Genomic DNA, 22,228 nt, shown 5'->3' on the forward strand with positions numbered 1-22,228 from the left:
CTTGCTGTGCTGATACTCATTAATAAATATTTTACTGGGTATTAGGAAGATTCAGATTGACTAAATGAGGTTCTTTTTCAGTATAAACAAAAGCCCTTGTGTGTATGTGTGTGTGTGTTTTTTCTTTCCACAACTGTGCCTGCCTGATTCTTCCGTCTGGCTTTCATTAAGGCAAATGAATGTTAGATGGGTGCAACCTCAGAACGATAGGTCTTTGGGGAACTGGAGTCAGCGGGGGCTCCGCTGTGAAATAATCTCCTCGTTAAACCAAATTTAATCTCATTAGCAGGGTAATTGTGCTGTTAGGAGAAATGGCCAAACAGGTTACAGAGAAACCCACATAGTCTAGTTATTCTTTCATTTTTGTCATTGAAAAATGGAACGCTGAACCGAGAGGCAAAAGATGCAGATTTTGTGTTTGGCCTAACTATGTGATCGAGTCTTAAAAAATTCGAGGTCTCTTGCAGCTCCACGGGCCTGCGTATGACACTGGTATTATGTCACAACACTACCTGGAATCCTTTCCTATAGAAGCACACCAGTAGCCCAGGTTCTTGTCATGTCTGTCCTTTTTATACACGCATTTTGCCCACTCACTTTTCCAACCAAGTTGTATGTATTTGACTTTGCCAGTGTTTTTAAAACTATCAAAATATCCCAAACTTAGTTGTGAAAAATATGCCTTTCCATCTTTGGAAATGAGCGCATGGGGAAATTTTCTAAAATCATTGAATCTGTGACCATTTATTTTGCTTTCTTCTGAATCTCCATGCATATGGGCTTTGCCATTTTTAGGACAGGATATAGAAGAAAGAATGGTGAATAAATGAAGAGCCAGATCGAAGTATAAGGCAGTCTTAAAACTTGATAGCAGGGTGACTTTCAGTAAATTACGTAACTTGTCTACAGTTCCTTCATTTGTAAACTGCAGTTCCTTCCTTTGTAAAACGGAAATAATTATCACTATCAAAACATCCTCCAAAGCAGAGTGAGGTTCAAGTATGTGGAAGTCCTTTGCAAGTGCTAACAAGCACTGTGGTTGTGAGAGATCTTCCTGTAGCCACTGGCCTTATGACCTGGCATCCCTTGCTCCTGGGTCATGGCCTATCCATGGTCAGTAAATGTTAACTTTAATGAATGAACAAATTAGATATTAGGGAGGTTCACTGCCAGGTTTCACATTATTGATTTCACCTGAATGATGATTGCTAAGAATTTGTCAAAAATAGAGTTGCATACTTTTTTAAGAGAGAAAACACAACAAATCTCTCCTGTCCAGTTCAGTTCAGTCGCTCAGTCATGTCTGACTCTTTGTGACCCCATGAATTGCAGCACGCCAGGCCTCCCTGTCCATCACCAACTTCCGGAGTTCACTCAGACTCATGTCCATCAAGTCAGTGATGCCATCCAGCCATCTCATCCTCTGTCATCCCCTTCTCCTCCTGCCCCCAATCCCTCCCAGCATCAGAGTCTTTTCCAGTGAGCCAGCTCTTAGCATGAGGTGGCCAAAGTGCTGGAGTTTCAGCTTTAGCATCATTCTGTCCAAAGAACACCCAAGGCTGATCTTTAGAATGGACTGGTTGGATCTCCTTGCAGTCCAGGGGACTCTCAAGAGTCTTCCTGTCCAAAAGGAGCTTATTACAGAGCCACTGAAGCAAAATGTGCACATGGGGAATGATATTAAAAAATACTTCAAGGTGTTGGTAATTCTGAATGCACATAAGTAACAGTCTGAATACATAAATGATAAATGTAGAACTAAGTGTTGTGTCTGTGGCTGTGATTTTGTATTGTTAACCTCATAGCAGTCGTCAGTTGTTGTGCACAGTTGGCCCTCCATACGATGGTCAGCACAGAAGACTGACTGCACTATGCTGTTGTATTTAAAGGATTTGAGCATCCGTGGATTTGGTATCTATAAGGAGTCCTGGAACCTAGTATTCGCTAATACCAATAATATTAGGGTATTAATATTATATATAATATATATAATAATTTTCAAAATGATAGTATTAGGTTGCTGCTGCTGCTGCGGCTAAGTTGCTTCAGTCGTGTCTGATTCTGTGTGACTCCATAGACGGCAGCCCACCAGGCTCCGCCATCCCTGGGATTCTCCAGGCAAGAACACTGGAGTGGGTTGCCATTGCCTTCTCCAATGCGTGAAAGTGAAAAGTGAAAGTGAAGTCACTCAGTCGTGTCTGACTCTTTGTGAACCCATGGACTGCAGCCCACCAGGCTCCTCCGACCATGGGATTTTCCAGGCAAGAGTACTGGAGTGGGTTGCCATTGCCTTCTCCAGTATTAGGTTATATATATTATGCATATAATTACATATAATATTATATATAATATTACATATAATAATTACATATAATATATAATAACCTAATGCATATAATATATATAACCTAATACTATATATTATGCATAAAATATATATAACCTAATACTATATATTATATAATATATATAACCTAATATATAGTATTACGTTATATATATTATATACATAATATGTATGTGTAATTTCTCAGAGGAAATTTACAGCCAGTCTGATGAGTTAGATATTTTTTTAAAAAGTTAAATACAAAACAAAGTAGGTTTTTGAAATGAATTTTTCCAGTAAGATGTATTTCATGTTTGTGCAATGGTAAATCATATTTTCATTACATTTTTCCATTGCTTTGAAAGCAGGAAACATTTCTCAGATGAAATCAGGGCTTACATTGGCTTTTTTAAAAAATAATGTTCAAACTACTTCTATAGGCTTTTTCTGTTTCTTGCATATTCAGTAGCAATAACCAGACCAAACGTGTAACTCACTGAACCGAGTAACCTTACTGTCGACCCTGACTGTTGGACTGGTCTTTTATCTGCTCTGTGTTTTAGGTATTTGTCATCAGTATAATCTCAAAGAGTATCCATTCTGTGGGAACTGATAGTGTTGTAATCGAAATTCTTCTCTAGAGTCTCGTTTTTTCTTCAGAAACATGTATATTCCATCATTTTAATGTTTCTTCGATTGATAAATATTAACCTACAAGTTAATCTGCAGACAAGAGGCTTTCTTTTTTTCTGTATTATTTTTACATACAAATGTAATAATCTATGCTGCTCTGGATCTCAAGATTTTTGAGCAGAATTTAAAATTCTGATTTAGCCTTACAGAGGATATGAAAACCTGAATAAAGGAAATGGTAGGAATATAACGTGTCTAATTCCTCCAATAAGTAGACCTATTTATGAAACTATAAAGAAGAAAATGAGTGAGGCCTCTGGAAGGAAAGGAGGACAATAATAGCAGAATGCCAGCTAAGATGGCTTAAAAACATTTAGCTTAGTTCACATTCAATATTAAATTGATACTACTCCAGCCCTTTTTATCATGTTAAAACCCTAAGAGTGTGATATGACTCTCAATGGCCAAAAACAAGGCTCTCGAAAGCACAAAATCTCTTCTAAGTAGTAAAGAACTCTTTTGGAGGTAAATCTGAGGAGAACTTTGAACCATTATAGAAAATAACTTTGTGAACATGTGTAAGATAATTATAGATATTGGTCTGGAAAAGTATGGAGATGGGAGCAGGGGTTGGAACCAGCAGTGTTTATGAGAAGACGAGCATGGCCTAATTGAAACAATCAAATATGTGAGTAAAGGAGATAAAAGCAAAAAAGTTTAGGCAAGCAATGTCTGTGACTCTCACATATCAGATTTGTCAGCTAAGGGATCACTCGCTGTTTTCCAGGTACTTTTTCTTGGAGCACTTTGCATTCAGGTTGGCAGTTGATCAAGTGATGATAAACCTAAGAGCAGGATATGAAATAATAATAAGCTAAGTTCAGAAACAAGGTTAGCTGCCAAACAGGCTCATTAGAGATAATTCAAACTGAGTTTTCCAAAGCATTCATTTATTAAATATAATCAAATCCATCCTTATTGAAGAACAGTGAAGGTGAGAACCAAGTGGCCAGACCATGTCTTCCAGCAAATATATATTGTAATTTTATCCCAGCAGGCTCGCAGTTCATGTTTTGACACATGACATACACCAAGCTTTGACTTTTGTCATTGATGGCAAAGTAGTATTCAGTTTAGGCCAGAGTCGGTAAATTTCACATTACCAGGAATGTGATCAGGATTTGATTTGTTAATGGTGTGCCTAAAAAGGCCTCATATGGATAGATTTCACATAATGCATGCATCATTTAACTTCACAGCCTTTTCTTTTTTCTTTCACTATCTCTGTTCTGTCTTTCACCTTGTTTAGCCAGCCATATTTATACCTTAAAACATAGCCTTACAGTAGCCTATGCATTGTAACCCTTCAGAAAAGCACTGGCCTTTTAGACAAGCCTAACCAACTTGTGATAGAAACATAATATTATCATTTCTTAAAACATTTATTGACAGTGTCCACTGTACTTGACATAGTGTTATGTGCTTTGAGTGTGATTGGAAATGTGCAAAGCACAGTTGCAGCTCTAAAGGAGCTCGATTCTGATAGGAGAGAAAAGCGCCTAGGGAGAAGAATGACTAATGCTATCTGATGAAGTAAAATAATTCAAATTAATAAACTGGCTTAAAGAGATCAGGGAAAACCATGAGTGAGTGAGCTTTGAATGAGTCCTTGAGGGGAGATTATAGTGAAAATGACAGTTTTTCAAATATCCACTGTAGCTTACTTGTCACAATATAGAACATGCCTAGACGAGCTAGAAAAAGACCACATGGACACCATGAAAAAAAAAAAGTTTTGTTTTGTTTTTTAATGTAGAGAATACATAGAAAACAAAATTTGATGAGTAGAAGTTGAAATATGTTACTTGTTTCTTAATTTCCTATTAAGTGCTACTATCTTCAAGAAGCAAGACACCTCCCGTCACCTCAAGATGTTTACAAAGTAGGAGGGATACAGGCACCTCAACAGGAATATTCTTTGGACCTGGGGTGCTATGGGCGGGGGGCGCAAAGTGAAAAGCTTTCAACTGGACTCGAGGGACAGGCGTCCTGGAGAAAGTATTTCTAAGCTAGATGCTGTTGGGGAAATGACATTTGAAACAAGAGGTGTGGGCAAAGTGTTCAGGCAAATAGACCACCGCAGGCAAGACCTGGAAGTAGGAAAGAAAGCAGGGCTAGTTCATGAAAATGCAAGCAGGTATAGTCTGTGCTTTAGTGAAATTAATATAGCAGCTGTATGTTAGATGTTAATGCATTGAAGGAAGAAGAGATGAAAGATGGAAAAACCAGTTAGGCGATTGTTGTGGGAAAGCCTGGGAAATAAATTACCTTTATTAAGTTCCACCTATTCATCTATGTCATCTAATTGAATGAAAGGCTAAAGGATGCTGCCAGGTGTTATAAATGGAGATGCGGGGAAGTTTTCCCAGGGTATGGCATGGAACTGTTGAGGTGGTACCATTCATAGCGTGTGCTATGGTCATGGCAGTCCCTGGGCAGGGCGATTTCACTGTGAATGTTTTAGCCCCTAGAACAGTCCATGACCTCAGGTAGATACTCCATAGATACTTCTTAAATAAATGAAGGAATAAACAAGTGAATCAAGAGACAATGTAAAGAAAATGTCTCTAAGTCTGGAAGTGTCTTGCATGAGTAATGATGCTGAAAACAGAAGGAAGTGAAAGATAAATAAGTTTGAGACTGGGTGACTGAAAGGGAATGGTGCAAAAATAGAGAATGCAGAAGGAGAGGATTGAAATCACTAGAGGGTGGCTCTGAGATTCCATTTTGGACATCGTTTGAGTTATCAAGAAGATATCCAGAGAAAGTATCTAACAGGTGATTTAAAAGGCAGCTTAGGAGCTTGGGTAAAGAAGTAAGGAGTAGAAATCAGATTTACTACATTTCAAGAGAAATAATTTATTGTTTTCTAATATTTGTATTTAGCAATATTACAGTCCTCTCAATCCACACAAAGTTCAACTACATCAGTACACATGCTGGGGTTCTCAAAATGAAATCGTTGATTGTGTTCCCCTCAGCAGCCCTTCGCAAGAGATCTAACCTCAGGAAGGCAGAAAGGAAGCAAAGCGTGGCAATTGCTTAAAGCAGTGCTGCCGTGTCATTAGCACAATATAACTCTCAGCTATTAATGTTACTGTTATTTTTTCATTTGCTCAGTTTCATCATTTGTAAAATACAGATATTAATGGAGCAGATTCAGGGAGTTATTGTGAAAACGGCAGAAAAAAATCCATATAAAGCTCTTCAGTCGGAACATGGTAAGACCTTCCCAGGTGGTGCCAGTGATACAGAACCTGCCTGCCAATGCAGGACACAAAAGAGATGCAGGTTCAATCCCTGGGTTGGGAAAATTCCCTGAAGGAGGGCATGGCAACCCACTCCAGTATTCTTGCCTGGAGAATCCCATGGACGGAAGAGCTCAGTAGATGTAAGCAGTTATTAGCACTGCTCCTGCTCACATAGCAATGGTAGATTTGCCAGATTGCTCTGGAACACTTGAAATATATTTAATATATTATACATAAGTTTCCAGGTGATATGATAGACATTTTATAAGTTGAGATTCTTTTTCTTGAAAAATTTTCTGACATCCTTATATTCTATTAAAAAGATGCAAAGGAGAGGTGATTTTACAATTAAATGAAAAGGATAAAAACAATTCCAGGCCTGTTGGAAGAAGCAGGACTATCATTTTGTCTTGAGTTTTATATCAAGTCCTTATTTACATGATTTTTTTTTTTTTTTGGTTAAAAAAAAAGGACCACTTGATATTAAGAGTTAGCATTGGAGTTATTTCAGTTTCCAAATTACATGCTTAAAAAATTTAAACAGCTGTCATTATAAAGAGGCTTACTTCATTTTACCTAAAGTGCTTCTCAGTCTGAAGGGAATACTTAAGTATAGTCACAAATCACTTGCTATCACAAGTGTAAGGGTTTTGTTTTGTTTTTTTTTTTTTAAGTTAAATTTGTTTACAAGCTGCAGAGCTCAAATTGTGTAGATAATTTTCTTTTCTACCTTTAGTTAATGATTTCTGCCTCTTTTCTCCTCCAGTCCTAGGCATGAATTTCACTCGTTACAAAGAGAGCACCCAAATCCCTTTTTATTTCATTAGTTCAGTAAATTGTCTCCTAGGGGTTTAGACTGAGGACATGATTGGGCTTTGCAAGGATGAGCTTGTTTTGCACTTTCAGCCAGAAAATCTTTCTATACAGAAGTCACAGAAAGTAGTTACACTCAGCGTGAACAATTACAGGCTGTTGGGGGAGCCTCTTCCTGATGTGCTGGTGACTTACTCCTATGAATTAAGAGGCAAATGTGCTCCAAAGTGCATTAACCTTTATGGATTTTTTCTTCGGTTTTCATGTTCCCCTGATTTATGGTCTTAAATATGCCTGTTGCAGCTGTTTCTGAACGAGTCCCTTGTAAATCATTTCTAAATGATCTTTTCCAAGTGAGATAATCCAAGTCAGTTGAATATATCCCCAGTCAATTCCTCTGAGGCTTCTTTCCTTCTTTGCCCAAGTTATTTCCAGTTTGCTCCATGGCTTAAATGTCATGTGTGTATGTGTGCTGAGTTGCTCCAGTCGTGTCTGACTCTTAGCGACCCCACGGACTGTAGCTTGCCACGCTCCTCTGTCCATGGGATTTCTGAGGCAAGAGTACTGGAGTGGGTTGTCATTCCCTTTTCCAGGTGATCTTCCTGACCCAGGCATCAAACCTGCATCTGCTGCCTTGCAGGTGGATTCTGTACCCACTGAGTCACTTGGTACCAGTCAAGCATGGCAGGAATTTTGAGTGTGTTCTGTATATTCATAAAAGCCCACTGTTCCCCTTAGAGTGATGTGCAGAAAGTGTCATGAGCACATAGTTCCCTGTTATTAGTGATGTTTGGCATCCTTTCGCGTGGGCCCATGTTTCTCCAGAAGAGTTCTGCATTGAGCAAGCAGTGTTCCTTCTGGGTATGAAGATTGTCTTGGATTTGAGGGAAAATGTGAGTTTTTTTGTCTCCTCATAACTAATGTGTCATTCTGGCTATAGGGTGGCTGTTACTGCTATTGTTTGCATTCTTTCCATAAAATGAAAACACAAAATCAGTTTCAGAAAATTCAGAAAATTTAGAATTCTGGCTTTTAAAGCACAAAATTATTTATTCATGTCTCTGTCATAAACAGTGCTTCACTGCTTATTGCTAATCAAGTTTTAATGTAGATATTTATAAATACCTGTATCCTGTGACATTATTAAATGTACATACATTAAACGTGATGGTGAGCATGGTGACATGGGGATTTACCTCTGAATATGCTTGATGACATAAGCAGATCTTCTGCAGGCCTGTAAATGTCTCATAACTTTTCACATAGAAAGCTTGAACTTAAGGAAGGGAAAGAGATGGTTCAGATTTTTTAAACTGTCTTTAAAGCCATTGTGCAATAGAAGAGATTCAGAGCTTCTTGATGGAGGTAAGCATGTTACATCTCTGCAGAGTGGCAAGACTGGATTAGAAGTTACTTTAGCAGAAATGGTATGTTGCAAGATCCTGCAGAATGCAAGAGGTCAGAGGAATAAATCACATGTAACTACTGGTTCTAATACATAAGATCAGGAGGAAAATCCCAAGCTTTTCAGATAAATATTGTGTGTACATAATGCAGCCCAAACTACCAACACATGTGTGTAATAATATGACAAATCCAGGAATAATAAAAGTGAAAAGAATTAAAATGTTTTATGTTATATGATATACATTATATACAGATGTATGTATTACAAACAGAATTAGCAGTAAACAGTGACATATTATTTGTGAGAGAGCCATGAATGAATTCCTTGTATTCCAAAAGCCAAAATTCTTAATTTGAATTTTCTGAAGTGTATATTTTTGATTTGTACTTTAGTTCTCTGGAAAGATGTTATTTCCCCATGACTGGATTCAGGTTATGCGCTTTTTGGCAAAAATACGCATTTCTGGTAAGAGGTGCTGCTGTGTTCTTCTCTGTACCATGTCAGATGGTACATGGCGTCAGTTTGTCCCATTACTGCTGTCAGCTGTAGGATCTTTTAAATTACACAAGGAGCACTTATTTACTGTGAGCAACTATTTTTATTCACTGAGTATTGCTCTCATTGCAACTTCTTGAACACAGAGGATCCAAATTGTATTTTAGGATATTTCCAGCTGGTAGCAACCATAATCATTGACTGAGATGAAATGGAGCTTCACAATAAGATGGAATTTGTGATGAGGAGTCTGGGTTAAACAAGGGGCTTGGGAAACTTGAGTGAAATTTTAATTAGTGTGATTTTCTTGGATAGAAATCAAATCAGAATAAAAATTTTGAAAATACTAGGTTAAGTGTGGGTACTGTGTGCTCATGTATGTGTTCCAAAGTACACATGCTTGCTATAAGAAAGAATAAATTTAAAATATAGGAGGAACTTGCTATAAAGCACAGGGAGCTCAGCTCAGTGCTCTGTAATGACCTAGATGGGTGGGATGGGAGGGAGGGTCAAGGGGGAGGGGATATATATACACATATAACTGGGTCACTTTGTTGTAGCACAGAAGCTGACACAACATTGTAAAGCAATTATATTCCAATCAAAAATAAAATATAGGTATTACATATGTACAGATTTTTGGAGATCCCCTGGTTGATGGTAATTTGAAAATAAAACCTTTGGTAAAATAGTTATAAACGGCAACATTAGAATTTAGGAAGTAAGATCCATGCTTTAGACATTCAAAGACAATAAGGATAGATTGCATACACTCTTTGTTTTCTGGTATATCCTGCGCTACAGCTTGAGGATTGGGAGGCTGATCTGAATAACGTTCTTCAAAAATCCCGTAATTAGATACTCTGCATCTTTCATTATGTAGATCCTTCTCTTTGATTCTCATTGTCTCTCTTTCCATATACACAGATGAACCTGCGTTTTGTGTTTGCCTTCTCATCGTTTACAAGAAGAGGAAATCCCCAGTGTGAAAGCACTTCACGAGATTAGATAATACCCTTTTGACGGGGTTCCATCTGTGTTCCATTTTAACTTTGAAGTGAAGTGTTTTCTTTCCTAATGAGATTCCTTTCACTGTTAAAAATTCAATGTTTTCTTACTTCCAAAGAGCTGATTAGGAGCATTGTTGGAAAAACTGGGTTTTTTGATGCTTCTCTTCAACACCCTTGACTCTGTCTTCTGTCTTCCATTCAACAGATGATTTTTTAAGGTACTTAATAGGTGAAAGGAGCCATGCAGCATTTTCTGGGAATCTGAGGGAAATAAAATATAGGCTCACCCATGAATGATGATGAGGAAATACTCCTAGTACTTTAACTCATGGAAAGAATTCCACAGAAGCAAAATGAAGATGTTCACTGTAGGCTTATCTATAGTAAAGCCAGGAAGCAGCATTGATGTTCCCTAATAGATGTTTGGGCTTCCCTGGTGACTCAGACAATAAAGAATCTGCCTGCAATGCAGGAGACCCAGCTTCAGTCCCTGGGTCCGGAAGATCCCTGGAGAAGGGAATGGCAGCTCACTCCAGTATTCTTGCCTGGAGAATTCTGTGAACAGAGGCTACAATCCATGGGATCGCCAAGAGTCAGACATGACTGAGTGACTAACACTTTCACTTTTCACTTTCACAATAGATGTTTAGGTTAATAATGTGTTCATTAGATGATGGGACTTCCCTGATAGCTCAGTTGGTAAAGAATCCACCTGCAAGGCAGGAGACCCCAGATCGATTCCTGGGTCAGGAAGATCCCCTGAAGAAGGGATAGGCTACCCACTCCAGTATTCTTGGGCTTCCCTTGTGGCTCAGCTGGTAAAGAATCCACCTGCAGTGTGGGAGACCTGGGTTTGATCCCTGGCATTGGGAAGATCTCCTAGAGAAGGAAAAGGCTAACTACTCCAGTATTTTGGCCTGGACAGTTCCATGGACTGTCTAGTCCATGGGGTCACAGAGAGTCGTACATGGCTGAGTGACTTTCACTTTCATTAGATGATGAAATGAGTCTTAGGCTTACAAGCACTAACCTCTGTGAAATGGCTAATATGAAGTAGTGTGAACAACCTTATTGCATGAAGCAAAAAACAAGTGAGAATATGGGCACGGAGTGGAGAATACTCTTTCAATCCAAGGCATCTGTGGTTGAGATATAGGATTATTTTCTTCCTTTCTCTCTTTTTCTTATAATCTTTCATTTGGACCTCCAGTCCAAATCGTTTGGGGAAGGGCACTATTTATCAGAGAGATCACACTCTAGTTTTAGGAACTAAGGGTAAATGAAAGGACCTATTAATTATTTTATTCAATACTTGATTCAGCAAATATTTCCTGAGACCTACTATATGCCAGCAGTAGACTAGTCCTAGGCCCTGAAGATACAGCAGTGAGAAATTTAAACTTGACCCCTGGCCACATGGGGTTTTGGTCATTCCTACATATGTGCATTGCTGAAATAGTCCAAGTAATAATCTAATGGCCCAAATTGCCAATTATGGATAATTGCAAGGCAAAGTAAAGGAGAAAGTGAAAAAAAATGATAAAATATGTCACACTTTGTTCTAAATCTCCAGCCTCATCAGGGTTTATGCACTGATAGTAAGTATACAAATAGCAGCAGCCACCACCTACTTAGCAGTTAACTATATGTCAGCCTCTGTGATGAGCACTTGCATTTTATTTCCTTAGTTAATCATCAGAGTAAATCCCGTGTGTTACATCCATTTATAGAATGCACAAAAAGGATGAAGAGAGGCTAAGTAACCTGCCCAAGACAGTACATTCAAGATTCAGACTCAGGAATCCCTACTTTCCGTGTTCCACCCTTGGCCATCCCACTTCCTAAACCTTTCCTCTCTGCACAGACTATGAGTTTGGTTCACCTCTTAGATGCCTAGGGACAATCTTCCTCTGTGTCCTTCCTGCCTAAGAAAGGGCGTTTTGCCCATTTGGTGTGATTGCTTCTCATTCTTGACCAGAGTGTGGAGAAGAGGCTGGTGAGACGGCCCTAATTTTTCTCTTTCTTTCTCCCCTCATGTCTCATGTCTTCTGCACAGTGGGACCCTCCCAGCTCCAAAAGCAGATTTAGAAACATGTTGAATGGGTCCCCTCGAGTCAGAGATGACACCATCAACCTGACTGTGTCATTTTAGACGGATGTGTATGCTTTAGGGAATAAATGATTTGTATTCGAAAAAAATCATTTGGCCGAAGGTGATGGAAGCTGCTCCATCCGTGCTGCTCAGAGTGGTTTCAGATTCGAGGGGCACCAAAGGCAAATAAGGGACTAGAAAAAAAGAAAAATGGGGTAATTTAGAGCCTTCTGTTACTTTGTTTAGGAGCAGGTTAACTACTAAAAATCTCCTCCAAATAATTGGTCGATTTTGAAAATACAAGAAGTATTTCTGTCAGAGAACTCTTCTTCTAAGACCCATGGGAAAGAATAAATAGGGATTCTGATGACAGGTGTATTTATTTGTTATCAGATTGGTAACAGTGGTTGTCTTTCAGAGTCAGACCAAGGGAACCTGGATGCCCCTGGGTGGAGGGTTTCTCTGTGAGTTAGATGAGATCAGAGGGGATCACTCTAGCATGATGTGGGACCTGGAGATCTTAAAACTATAACCATAGTTAACTATCTGCTCTTTATTTCTTCATTTCTGCCCCCCCACCCACCTTCTACGCAATCTCTTCTTAAAGATTTATTGTATCTTGTTTTGGGTCAGGCCTTAAAAACATATATATATTTATTAACTTATTTATTTTTATTTGGCTGCGCCAGGCCTTAGTCGCAACATGCGGAATCTTTAGTTGAGGCATATGGAATCCAGTTCCCTGCTCAGGGATCTAACCCAGGTCCCCTGCATTGGGAGCCCAGAGTTCTAGCCACTGAACCACTAGGGAAGTCCCTTGGGTCAGGCTTTTACTTCCCTTTAGTTGTTGACAACATCAGTTAAGAAATCTCATTGCTGTTTGTCATGGCTTCTCTGTGTCCCCTTTCCTGGGTGACTTTTCCACTGTAATAATCCTCTGTGTTCTCTTTCCTGCCCCCACTCCCCCTCCAAGGGCCTGGAGGTTAATGGAGCGTTTAACTGGTGATATGGAAGAGTAATCATGATGTATTTATTTATTAAGTAAAGGAAACTCTTTATTAGGTTAAACAGCTGAACTTACGGAACATTTATACCCCAAACTTTAAATGTGATCTAATTAGAAAGCAACTTATGAAATAGAGTCTTTGATAAATGTAGATAATTTATTTTATTTGAGTTGCTAATATATTCACAGTTTTTAAAAAATTAAATGATTATGAAAATTACAATTGAAAAGTATATTCTCACTCCTTTGCCAGACTCCACCCCCATCCTGCTTCCTATAAATACTCACATTTACTAATTTTTTTATGAATCCTTCCAAGATGTCTTTATAATAAAACAAATAAATGTATAATTCTTATACAAAGGTGCATATTGGTATGCACCTTGCTTTTCTCACTAAACAATATAAGTCCTAGAGATCTTTGCATGTAAGGTCATCAAAAGCTTCCATGTTTGGGAGCTGGGTTGCTGCCCATATTGTAGTGTGTAGATTCACCATAGTTTATTTAACTGATGTCTAACTGATGGATTTTTTGTGTTATTTCTAATCTTTTGCTATAAAAACAATGCTGCACTGATCTCTGTACCCTGTGCATAGATCATCTCATCCATATTCAGATGATAGCTGTTGGAAGAATTTCCCAGAAGTGAGATTTCTGGGTCAAAAGGAAATACATTTGTAATTTTGAATGATAGTGCCAATTTGTCCTGCGTCAGGGTTGTAACATTTTTCACTCCCATCAATAACATATGAGACTGTCTCTCTGCCCACACTTAAACCAACAGCGTGTTTTCGAACTTCTGGAATCTGGCTGATGCGTGGGTATAAAAAATGGTATCTCGGTACAGTTTACCTCTCATTTTTCTCATTATGAATGAAGTTAAAACTTTTTCTTATGTTTAATGTTCACTTACTGTAAAATGTCTTTTCATGTCTTTTGATCATTTTTCTACCACGTTCTTTGGTTTTTCACTGCCTGTCGTCTGTGACATAAGTTGCAAATAGATCTTCCCGGTTAATCACTAATTTTTTTTCTCTATTATATTAGATTCTGTTTAATTTTATTTAACTTCTCTTCTTTTGGGAAAAATTTAAAGTGTAAGGCCTTTCTTGCTTTACAGAACATTGCAGAACTGTAAAACTCACCAGGCAAAGCAGTATTATTAATCAGTAGGGGAAAATAACAACTGTTTCATGACTTGAAATTTTTTGGTATGAGAACGTTAAAAAATTCTTACTGTCAGTTACAAATATATACAGAAATGAAAAATAAAACTAATATGTATTAGTACCCTGTAACATTAGAAACATTGAGAATAAGAGTTTTGTTTCTTTGTTAAAATCTTTCCAAGAGTGGGGTTCCCTGGAGGTCCCATGGTTTAAGACTCCCGCACTTCCACTGCAGGGGGCACGGGTTCAATCCCTTTGATCTGGGAACTAAGAGATCCCATACGTCACATAACCTGGCCACAAAAACAAGTCTTACCAAGAGCAGTTTGAACAGTGCTTGCCACCATCTTCTTTTTGGGTCATTTACAATACATAGCAAAGATCTTTTTTCTCTGCCTTAGTGAAATGTCATACTTCCCTCTCAGTTTGGGTCAGCTGCCTGTATTTTATCCTTTGCTTTTCAATGTCATGAAAAATCTCCAAGAGTTCCTCTTAGGTAACATGTTTTGGTCAACATCACTTCCTCTGGGATGCCTTTCTCTCTTTCATCACAACTGTTTTTCTCTTTTAAGGTCAGTTGGTTTGCCCTCCCTCTGGCTGCATGTTCCTGTCACATGTTCCCAGGGTCTGTTATTTCTTCTGTAAATCCACTTATGTTCAAGTCAGATTTTGCTCCCAGTATTACTTTTAGGTGGGTCCCCCCGCCCCCCCCGCCCGCCCCGTACTTTTAGCTCTTTTGGCCAATCCGTTTTTCAGTTATCCATTTCTGTAAACTCTCACAGGGGTTAATCACTGAGAGACAGGAGACAACAGCTACCCACGTTGTCTTTCTGCGAACTGAGTAACAGATGTGAAGTGACCATTCACTGATTGGACTTTGAAAGAAGTGATATGACTGATAATTGATTGTGACGAACATCAATTATTTACATAGAAATTTCTGGATTGAAGCACTGGAGTCTCTGTTTCATGCCACTACTCATAGTTAATATATTGTGGTAACTGGAATTCAAATCCTGTTGAACTGGTGTGATTCACTACACTGTAGTAACTTATATTTGTGCATATCAGAACCATGAAAGCAGGAGCTGCCATCATAGAAAAATACAAAGAATAACATAACAAGTATCTGTGTACTCATTTGTGAGGTTTGACAGTTAGCCTTCCGCTATAAATGCTTTAAGTGTTTTGTTTTTTTTTTTTAAAGGAAATTGATCATTACCAATAAAGTTAAACTTCTCCTTTGTTCCCACCCCCCTCCTGTTTCCTTTCATAACCTCTCAACCCACATTAGCATCATAAATTCAAAGACTATCCTTATTGGAAAAGACCCTGATGCTGGGAAAGGTTGAAGGCAAAAGGAGAAGGGGGTGGCAGAGGATGAGACGGTTAGATAGCATCGCCAACTCAAGGGACATGAATTTGAGCAACCTCTCAGAGATAGTAGAGACCAGAGGAGCCTGGCATGCTGCAGTCCAGAGGGTCACAAAGAGTCACACATGACTTAGAGACTGAACAACAATATCCTTTATTTTCTCTCTTTTCGAAAGTTCTGTCCACACATATATAGAGCTTAAGAAATATGCAGAATGAGGTTTGCTCTTTTCTTTGCATCATAATTTGTTTTTTATCACACTTTCTTTCACTTTTTATATTTTTATTTCCTTCTTGAATTAATAAATATTTTTGTCTCTCCTTTCTCCCCACTAGTTTGAAATTTTTGTTTCTGTTTCATCCTATTTCTATTGAATAAGTGAAATAACTTGTGTTTAAAAAACAGACTCATATATAGGTGGATATTAAAGTGGCCTGCCCTTGTTTAGAATTCTGGTAATTTCCCCAGATCTCTCCATGGCAGCAAGCAGAGATACCCATATTTGGTCATATTTCTGTAACTATCTTTCTGATACGTTTGACAGTGGCTGTGCTCTGTTTGTCTTCCAGATTCATTCAAGAGATAGAGCATGCCCTGGGACTTGGTCCTGCCAAACAGTGTCCTCTTCGAGAGTTTCTCACCATGTACATCAAAAACATCTTCCTCAATCAGGTCTTGGCTGAGATCAACAAGGAGATCGAAGGAGTCACGAAAACATCTGACCCCCTGAAGATCCTGGCTAATGCAGACACCATGAAAGTGCTGGGGGTTCAGCGGCCTCTCCTCCAGGTAATCACATCCTTTGAACTTCTTCTTTCTGTCAGCAGTTTTCACTGACTTGGCAAGGGTTACAAATTGAAAAGAGAAGGAGAAGAATTACCATCTGTTTCCATGTTCATCAGGGACAAAATAAGAGGAAATAAATTAAATGGGCACTAGGGAAATTAAAGGACTAATGTAGAGATAATGGAAGTCCTGAAGATCTTTAAGAAAAAAATGGTTAGTTTTGAGTATAGGAGATGGTGAGCCTTATTAACATGCAGGCAACTCCTCATTATTGGCCTGAAATTTGTCCTTGAATAGAATTCTCTTTCCAGTGGTGAGTGCATGCTGAAGTAGAAGGATTTACAGGGAGGAAGTGACTCTGCCTAACCTCAATGACCAACAGTAAACCCTCAGTTCCATTTGAATGCTGATTTGGCTAGCTCACAGTGAATCTGAACCCACCTTGCAAACTGGCTTTTGAAGGTCAGATCATTTGTTAATTCAAGTGACGATCATCTTAATATGAAAATGTTACTTTCCCTATTTTAAGTGATGGTTTCTGGGCAACAGAAGTAAAACAAGTTGTTAGATATTCAGATTAATAGACGAGGTATTTATTTTACATGCTTTAAGCCAGTGACTTGGAGGTAAATATAAAACCAAAAGAAAATTTGTATTAATATGAATTTCAATTATGAATATATATTAATTACTGTTGTATAATCATTGGACCTTTGCAGTGTTTCTTCATTTAAGAGAATGATAGGCACAATAGTGCATTTTTGCATATGTTGTATGATATGAGGATACGTCAAAATGTGGAAGACTTGAGCTCTTCAAAGAGACATTGGATAAATGGGATAGTTGCTTCAGTTGCCTTCCTTTACCTGCTTTACATATGTCAGCCTAGATTTTCCTTCTTTGTACACTAGATTGAATAAAAATGCTGGCCCTCTCGTAGGGAAAGGTCCTAGTGTGAGCATTCTCCTTTTTTATGAGCTAAGTCTTATATGGTCTTGAGAACATAGACGAGAGGCATTCATGTCCCCCAGAACTAGAGTAATAGCAACACATCTAGGAAGATGTTCATTTGGATTGTCTGAGTCCGCGTTCCTGGTGAAGTATCTGTCCTGAGTGTGGGATGCAGAACAAGGAGAAGAGCAAAGACATGTGCTCACTTACCCTTCTGCTGGCTCATTCTTCTACTGGCTCTTTGTGTGGCCGGCCTCTTCTCTTGGTGCCAGTTCAAATGCCACTTCCACAGGGAAGCTTTTCCTGACTATCTGCCTAAGTAGGTTCCCTTCATTGGTTATTTTTCATCTTCCCTCCTCCACCTTCTCAATCTATTCTCAACACTGGAGCCAAATTTTATGGATGTATCACACAAAGTCCCATTCCAGGTGACGTATGATCAGGTTCTGCCAATAGGAAGCACTAGCAGGAAGTTGGGGAGAAGGCAATGGCACCCCACTCCAGTACTCTTGCCTGGAAAATCCCATGGACGGAGGAGCCTAGTGGACTGCCGTGTCTGGGGTCGCTAGGAGTCGGACACGACTGAAGCCACTTAGCAGCAGCAGCAGCAGGAAGTTGGAGGGTAAAAGGAGAAAGAGAGATTGGGCTCTTGTCTCCTTCCTCTCCATTTTGGACCAGAGTTCTGGCCTTGGGTGCCTCCCTCCATAACGAGAGGTCCTGCCAGATAACATTTTCTCCATGGCTCCAGCTCTCCCTGGACTATGACAACACCATTTCCTCCCCTCGGTCCTTGATGAGAGCTTTCTGCTGTTACCAGTCTCTGGGAGCCTCAGCATCCCTTGTTGCTTTTTTCAATGCTGCCTATATCTCTGTAAGTCACCTCTTCATTAATATTTCTTCCGTTAATCATCTGAATGGAATTCTGTTTTTCATTTAGGATCATGAATAGATTTCCCTACTTAGTCACTATTTTCAGGTTTTAATTTTTTTTCTTTCTTCGCACAACAGTCATAGGTGTTTATTTTCTGGCTTGTTGATGGTGGGGGACAGGGAGGCCTGGCGTGCTGCCGTCCATGGGGTCACAAAGAATTGGACACGGCTGTGTGACTGAACAACAACAACAGGCTTGTTGATTTCCTATCTTTTCTCACTAGAAATTAAGTTCCAAACACATAGGCAGGAGGAATGTGCTCAGGAGTTTGTTGGATGAATGTATATGTGGGTGGGTGGGCAGATAGATGGTCACAGTGAATAGGTTTTGAGTGTCTTAACTGCAGAGTCAGAGTGGGAAGATGAGAAAGAGAGAGGGACAAAAACTTGTTTACTTTTATGTTATGTCTGACCATATCATTAATTTCTTCTCCATTAGAAAGCCTCTCAGTATGTATATCCCTCAAGTATCATGCTATATGCTGTACAGAGCAACTTTAATACACTTAGTGTGGTGAAAATAAAAGAAACATTGCACTACAGACAGAATCTGGGACCTAAAGATACTGGCTCATTAGACATGATAATTTTCAACTTGAGTAACAGAGACACATTAAAACTCCTAACTGGTTGACTGCAGTCTGGGCCATGTCAGGGCCCCATACTGCTGGCTCCATGGCGTCTCTGGTCCGTCTACCAACGTGCTTATCAAGTCACTCCTAACCTCATCACCAGCCATTTGTACATGTCATTACACCTCTTGTTCTTCAAATCAATGACTCCATTCTGAGGCTACATTAACAACTCCAGCCTTACCTCTTCTTTCTTTGACCTTGTCCAAACATGATAGTTGCACATAAGTGGATAAATCTTAAAAGCCATTCAAGCTATTCATCTCTAGATAGGTTTACAGAGCCCAGATACCTGCCTTCTTATTTGGTTATTTTGTTCTCCCTTTCTTCCTCAGAGTTTTATTTTTGACAGTGAAAATGAGTTAGAGCACATCAATAAGTTTGTTTAATATTCTCAGAGTTATGCTAAAAAAGCACATGAGGAGGAGGCTATTTTCCTTTCCCATCTTGAGAAAGTCTCTGGCTTTCTGATGGTTGTAAATTGTTCTCTGACAATTTCTCTCGTGCTCAGATATCAGTGTTTCTTAAATGTGTTTCAGTGTCACTTTAATATTTTTTTATTCCCAGCTAATTATAGGTAGCTAATGTAAAGAAAAATAATTGAGAAGTAATTCTCAGTAACTGTAGCTGAGAATCCAAAGCAATTGTGAAGAAGAGAGCTTGGAGAAATATCTATATGTGTGAAAGATGCAGGAGGGCTAAGTATGGAATTCTGTGTCCTTCAAAGCCGTTCTTCCTGCTCACTATTGTTTGCTTACAGACTGGAAAGGATGGTGCCTTTCCCTGGAGGCAGCACCCACTGTCATAAAGCATCAGCTCGATGGGGTTCTCCGGGGACAGTGGACAGACAGCTGTCTCAGTGCTGCTTCCATTTATTTCATGATGTGCAGACACAGAGAACCCCGGGACACTCGGTCATTTCCTCTCTGAAATGGCATTTGGTCAGGGTAGACAGTCAGTTATAAGGGGGCATTTATTTGGGCCATAACGTGCTTTTACATAGACTTCCAGGTGACTCAGTAGTAAAGCGTCTGCCTGCCAGTGCAGGAGACTCAGGAGACATGGGTTTGATCCCTGGGTGGGGAAGACCCCCTGGAGGAGAAAATGGCAACCCACTCCAGTATTCTTGCCTGGAAAATCCTGTGGACAGAGGAGCCTGGCGGCATATAGTGCATGGGGTTGCAAAGAGTTGGACACAGCACACACGTGTGCTCACGTGCTTTTCCGTTGGTAACTTTACTTTCTAGGCACATAGGAAGGAAGAAAGGAAGAAAATAGGGAGGAAGAAATTACAAGCACCATGTTATAGGTGAAATAACTGTGTGGATGCTGGCCGCTGATAGAGCAGCATTGTACTAGAAGTAACAGAAGCAGTAATGATAGCAGTCATAATAGTAAATAGTAATAATGCTGACAGCTCACACTTTAATAGCATTTACTATGAGCCAGACACTATCGAGTGCTTTACATGTATTGACTTGTAAATGTTTTATATGCATTGACAACAGCTTTGTGAAGGTAGCGTTCTTATTGTGGGGAAGAAACTGAGAAACAGTGAAATTAAATAATTTGCCCAAAGTCATTTAGCTAGCATCAGTAAAACTGTAATTCAAAGGCAGGTGACCTAACCCTGGAACCCGTGTTCTAACTCAGTTTTACTCAGTGTAAGAGAATGCTTCCCTGCAAGCTGTTTATTTATTTTTTTTCCTCTGCATGCATGCTCAGTCCTGTCTGACTCTTTGTGACTTCATGGACTATAGCTGGCCAGTCTCCTCTGTCCATGGAATTTTCTAGACAAGAATACTGGAGAGGGTTGCCATTTCCTACTCCAGAGGATCTTTCTGGACCAGGGATCGAACCCATGTCTCTGAATTGTAGGTAGATTCTTTACCACTAGGCCACCTAGGAAGCCAAGCTCCATTGAGTCGGTGTTGCCATCCAACCATCTCATCCTCTGTCGTCCCCTTCTCCTCCTGCCCTCAGTTTTTCCCAGCATCATGACAATGTTTAAATTGAAACATCACAGATCTTATACTTCTAATGCTGTTAGATGGAGACAGGTGGACTATGCTTCATGCTCTTACCATCTGAGAGTCCTCTGTTACCATCACTTTTTCTGCAGAGTGGCCTCCATCCATTGCAAGGCAAAGCATGCTGACTCAAATGAAAGAAATCCATTAAGAGAAATTCCTCATTTCTCCTGACTCAGATCTTCTGGCATTCCAGACATAGAGCTATGGAAACAGTTGATTGTTTGAAGTGGATACCCCTTCATGCCTTATATATCACAGCAATCAACCAACTGTTCACTCATCAGATAGGAGGAAACATTCTCTCTGTTCCCTGACTTGCCCTTGGTTTGGGGATGTAATTTGATTTATTCCTCTTTAGTGTCTCCATCCAGAAAAGGGGAGAGGAGACTAATGCTTAGGTTTTTCTCCCTTAACTATCACACAGCTGAACGGACATGTTTCTGTGTGAACAAAAGATACAAGTAAAGGTCCCCCCCCCACCCTCCCACCAATGAAATACCTGGTATCCTTGTTACTTAGAGAGGGACCTGTGGACAAGAACATAAGACCTCTGGGTCAGAATATGCATGTATACGGCATCCCCAGGTGATTTGTACGTACATTAGATTTTCAGAAGCACCGTCTTGAATGAGCACGGCTTCCCTAGTGGCTCAGAGGTGAAGAATATGCCTGCCACTGTAGGAGATGAGGGTTTGATCCCTGGTCAGGAAGATCCCCTGGAGTAGGAAATGGCAACCCACTCCAGTATTCTTGCCTGGAGAATCCCACGGTCAGAGGAGCTTGGTGGGCTACAGTCCATAGGGTCGCACAGTCGGACACAACTGAGTGACTGAGCACACACATACTCCTTGTACGAGAGCAACGTGAAGTGTGCTGCATGGACTGGTGCATCATATCTGCTACTGCTGCTGCTGCTAAGTTGCTTCAGTCGTGTCCGACTCTATGCGACCCCAGTATCACCTGAGCTTGTGAGAAATGCAGATTCCTCAGCCTCAACTGTGCTCAAGAGTGGAGCTCGGGAATCTGGTCTGACCAGCCCTCTCGGTCATTAATAGAGGTGGAAGTTTTAGAAGCATTGTCTTACATAATACGGGCATTTCCAGCTGGAGGCTAGGCAATGGGGTTCTAATGCTGTGGGCTTCTAGCACTGCGGCAAACAACAGTAGTTACTTCAAGAAAATGATTCAGCTTTGTTTCATACAGACGCCAAATTTGTAAAAACAATATTTGCAGCGGCAGCAGAAGCTGCTTCCTAGT

At 39.7% G+C, this 22,228-nt stretch overlaps 1 protein-coding gene across 3 annotated transcripts in view; it reads left to right on the forward strand.

Moving 5' to 3' along the window:
• EXOC4 (exocyst complex component 4) overlaps nucleotides 1-22,228 on the forward strand; it is an 800,870-nt gene that overhangs the window by 548,230 nt on the left and 230,412 nt on the right. For all 3 annotated transcript variants that reach the window (XM_061414736.1, XM_061414737.1, XM_061414738.1), the window contains one exon: nucleotides 16,209-16,428. In XM_061414736.1, coding sequence (XP_061270720.1) covers nucleotides 16,209-16,428 — 220 coding nt within the window. The remainder of the gene's footprint in view (nucleotides 1-16,208; nucleotides 16,429-22,228) is intronic.

Source organism: Bos javanicus, chromosome 4 (genome assembly GCF_032452875.1).
Source record: "Bos javanicus breed banteng chromosome 4, ARS-OSU_banteng_1.0, whole genome shotgun sequence".
In the NCBI taxonomy this organism is placed as follows: domain Eukaryota; kingdom Metazoa; phylum Chordata; class Mammalia; order Artiodactyla; family Bovidae; genus Bos; species Bos javanicus.